This window comes from Delphinus delphis, chromosome 7, assembly GCF_949987515.2.
Source record: "Delphinus delphis chromosome 7, mDelDel1.2, whole genome shotgun sequence".
Classification (NCBI taxonomy): Eukaryota; Metazoa; Chordata; class Mammalia; order Artiodactyla; family Delphinidae; genus Delphinus; species Delphinus delphis.
The window spans coordinates 6,728,151-6,732,543 of record NC_082689.1 but is presented as its reverse complement, the minus strand read 5'-3'; the positions used below and the strand labels follow the sequence as shown (position 1 = coordinate 6,732,543).

Here is a 4,393-nt window from a genome sequence, read left to right as displayed (position 1 = left end):
GGTGCTTCAAATCTTTCCTTGGAATCCGGGATGCCAATCACTTTCTGGGCAAAGAGTCTTTGGTACTCGGAAGATAAAATCCAAATCTTCCTTTGGGACAAATTTCAAAACTACCAGCTTTATTGAAACTTACCCTCTTTTTTTATCATTCTGAGTCCTTAGGTTCCAAGAGCATTGCTTAATAATTCTGTTTCTAAAAGGGCATTGCAGTGCAATGTCTCTGCTCATGGTAAAGATCAAAAGCTATCTCATCTGGAAAACATACTACTACCTGTTTCAGCAAATGCTTCTCATTCATTATAATCCTTATGAGTAATTCATTGGCAATGAGTATAATTTTTTTTTTTTTTTATGAATGTCTAAATACACGCCCTCTCCTGAGGCAGGTTTTGTGCCTGTACTTATGCCGCTCCTGTTACATGAGCTTAGAATCCAGACAGCTGGATTGCTCTGGGCTGCAGTTAACAGATGGCTCCGGCGATTTTAACTGGCTTCCTTCCTCTGTGCATGTGTCTGCTGCTGACACCTGGCTTTGCTGAGGCAGGCAAGCTGCTGGTAGTACCCATGGATGGGAGCCACTGGTTTACCATGCGTCCGGTCGTGGAGAAACTTGCCCACAAAGGGCATGAGGTGGTCTTAGTCATACCAGAGGTGAATTGGTACCTGGGAAGTTCATTCAATCTTACGGTAAAGACTTATTCCACGTCTTACACTCTGGAGAATTTGAATAGTGAGTTCCAGAAGTTCTCCGATTTTCACTGGAAAACTCAGCCACGAAGTTTACTTCATATGTTGCTGAATCCGTCCAACAAAGCTTTTGACTACCTTTTTTCACATTGTAAGAGTTTGTTTGAGGACACAAAATTAGTAAAATACTTAAAAGAGAGTTCTTTTGATGCAGTGTTTCTAGATCCTTTTGATATGTGTGGCTTAATTGTAGCCAAATATCTTTCACTCCCATCCGTGGTCTTCACCAGGGGAGTCTTTTGCCATTATCTTGAAGAAAGCACTCAGTGTCCCATCGCTCTTTCTTACGTTCCTAGAGATTTCTCAGGGTTCTCTGATGTCATGACTTTCGGACAGAGACTGTGGAATCATATCCGGCACTTGGAGGAACGTTTATTTTGCCACTATTTTTTCAAAAATGTTTTAGAAATTGCCTCTGAGATTCTCCAGACAACTGTCACGGCATCTGATCTCTTCAGCCAAATATCAATTTGGTTGTTACGACGTGACTTTGTTTTGAACTATCCCAAACCTGTGATGCCCAACATGGTCTTCATCGGTGGAATCAATTGCGCTGAGGCAAAGCCGTTGTCAAAGGTAAGTTACTTCTCCTTTAGCATATTAAGAATTAATCAGGCTTTGGACATTAAAAAAAAAAAGATTCCTTACTAAACTGTGATTTGTCATTTATATCCTTTGCATTTGTAATTTCTCTCCGTTGAACAAACTATTTTGTGCCAGTTCATTTAATTGTGCATCATCAAATTTTACAAAGCTGTCTTCTTTGATATGTATGTGTATACAATTGATGTAATTGTATATAACTTCCAGGCTGCATTTTTAAATCCTGTTTTGGGAAAAATACTGAAAAATACAGTAAGAAATGAAACTTCCCTTCTGTTAATCCAATGCCACCCGCTATAGGAAAATGCTTTTAGCCATTTTGTATGTATCTTTTCCAATTTTTCTTAAATTATTTAATATTATTTAATATAAGTGCATACATCTAATGTAAATTCTCACACCCACTTATTAAAATCCAATCTAGTATCAGACTGGATATATTGTTCTTTACCTTGCTTTTTTTCACTTGCCAATAAATTGTGGACATCTACAGTCAGTACATACAAATCTGTCGCTCTTTTTAATGGTTGCGTAAAATTCTTTACTTTGGATGTACCATACTTTATTCAACTAACCCATATTGATGGATATTGATAGCTTTTCCCATTTTTTCTTTTATAAGCAAGATTGTATTAACATTCTTCATTTCTTTACCTTTATATATTTCTATGTTTCTATGCTCTTATCTCTGTAAGCTAGAGTCCTTAGGAGTAGTGTTGCTGGGTCAAATAGCATGTACATACTATATTTTGATGAATTCAACAAATTGCTTTCAAAATATTGAACAACCTGACACTTTGGTCAAAAGTATACAAGAGCTCTGTTTTTCTATACCCCCTCCACCTCCAGAAGTTGTCAAAGTTTAAAATTTTTAGCAAAATAATTCTGCATAGCTGCATCAATTTTTGTTTCCTGTTTTCTTAGATATACTGGCCATTTGTATTTCCTCTTTTGTGAGTTATGTATTCACATTCTCTAATCACTTTTATAGAACTTTCTTTTTATAGCTAATTATTATGTCTCTTGAGTATTAGCAATATTAATACTTAGTTTTTTATATGTGCTGCAAATATTTTTTTCCTGGACTGTCTTTCATCTTTCCTCATACGGGACTTTCATTTTTGGGTAGTCAAACTGGTTGACTTTTCCTTTAATGGTTTCTGGATTTCAGCTTGTTTAGATCTTTCCAAGTCTGACATATATAAGCATTTTTTTCTGTATTATGTCTTAATGTTTTAATTCCACCAATGTTAATAGTTTTATTTCTTACAGTAAGAACTTTGCATGGTATAAGGATCTAACTTCATTATTTTTCCTAAATGGGTAGTCCATTATCCCAACATCATTTAATAAAAAATCCTCCTCCATTCATTGAATTGAAATGCATCATTATCATATTTTAAATTCCCATATTTATTTGCATCTGCTTTTGTACTTCCAGTCTTTCTCCACTGATTTATTTATCTATTCATGTGCCAGAACCATATTTTGATTATAGTAGCTTTGTAGTAAGTTTTAATATCTGGTAGGGCATGCCCCATACTCATTATTCTTTTTTTTTCCAAGTTTTCTTAGTGATTCTTATAATTTATTCTCCTTCACAAAATTGAAAATTGTTTTATCTAGTCCAAAATATAAAAATAAACCATTAGGGTTCTGTTAATGTGATGTAAAATATTTTTACTCATTTGAGAAAGGTGAGATTGACTAGCTATTAGTATTAGGGAAAGGAACCCCGTTGTTAGGATCAGTAATGGTGCGGATAGGGAGTCCGAAAAGAATATTAATGAGAAATTAAGGCTATTGTCATTGAATTGATTAAGGAGAAGTAAGCTTGTGAGACTAATTAGCAGACTATGGGTTGTGGAGTTAATTCAGACTGTGTTGCTTTTTGATAGTCAAGTTAGGGGTATTAGTATAATTGTGGGGATAATAAATCTTAGCGTTGGAGGAGGTTAAGGTTTCGTACGTAATCGGTGCCATAGGTATTTGATACTATTACTAATCAGGGTAATCTGCGTGCTGCTTCGCAGGCTGCGAACACCGGCAGGATGATTGGTATTATGCTGGCTGAGGTCAAGTGTGAATTTAGGATTGTTAGGGTCGCCAGGATGAATAGGGATAATTTTATGCCTTCTAGACATAGTAGTGAGGATACTAGGTGGGCTAGATATATTAGTAATCCTATAAGGGATATAGTGAAAGCTATAATAATATTTATACACACTAAAGACACTTGGTAATTATGAGTTTAGTCATAATCTAATGAGTCAAAATAATTTGTTTTGTTTTAAACTAAATACAGTTTAGTTCAGTCCACTCCAGTCCTTTTTGAGCTCACTGTAGGCCAGACTAATTGCCAATAATGAGATTAAAAGTAAAACCATGGTGAGTATTGCTTTTAGATTACTTGTTTGAGTTGCTCAGGGGAGGGGCAGTAGGAGGGCAATTTCTAGGTGGAAAAGGAGGAATGTGATTGCTACTAGGAAAAATTTTATGGAAAAAGGCAGGCGGGCGGATCCTATAAGGTCAAATCCGCATTCATAAGGGCTTGTTTTCTCTGCGTACATGTTTAGCTGGGGGAGTCAGAAGGCGATGAGTACAAGCAATGAAGCCAGTGCAGTATGTGTTAATAGGGTCAGTATTAAGTTTTTTATTCTTTTTCGGGGTGTACCGAAACTAACTGATTACAAGTCAGTTGCACCAATTAATACTATAAGAATTATGCGCCTCATCGATAGATAGATACGAAAAGGAAGAGTCATAAAACATCTACAGAATGTCAGTATCAAGCAGTGGCTTCAAAGCCGCTGTGGTGGTTGGATGTGAAGTGGAATTTTAATTGGTGCAGGAAACAAACAATAAGGAAGGTGGACACAGTGATTATGCGCAGTCCGTGGAACCCTGTGGCCAGGAAGAAAGTTGACCCATATACCCCATCTGAGATCGTACATGGGGCTTTGTAATACTCTGAAGCTTGTAGGGGTGTGAAATAGACGCCCAGGGCAATTGTAATAAAGAGGGCTCGGAGTCTGTGCTTGCG

At 36.6% G+C, this 4,393-nt stretch overlaps 1 protein-coding gene across 1 annotated transcript; it reads left to right on the top strand.

Annotated features, from left to right (window-relative positions):
- Positions 1 to 352: 352 nt before the first annotated feature.
- Positions 353 to 1,433, top strand: LOC132428286 (UDP-glucuronosyltransferase 1A10-like). The gene has a single exon (XM_060015895.1). The coding sequence runs from the start codon at positions 469 to 471 to the stop codon at positions 1,396 to 1,398; it is 930 nt and encodes a 309-aa protein (XP_059871878.1). The 5' UTR covers positions 353 to 468; the 3' UTR covers positions 1,399 to 1,433.
- Positions 1,434 to 4,393: the final 2,960 nt, after the last annotated feature.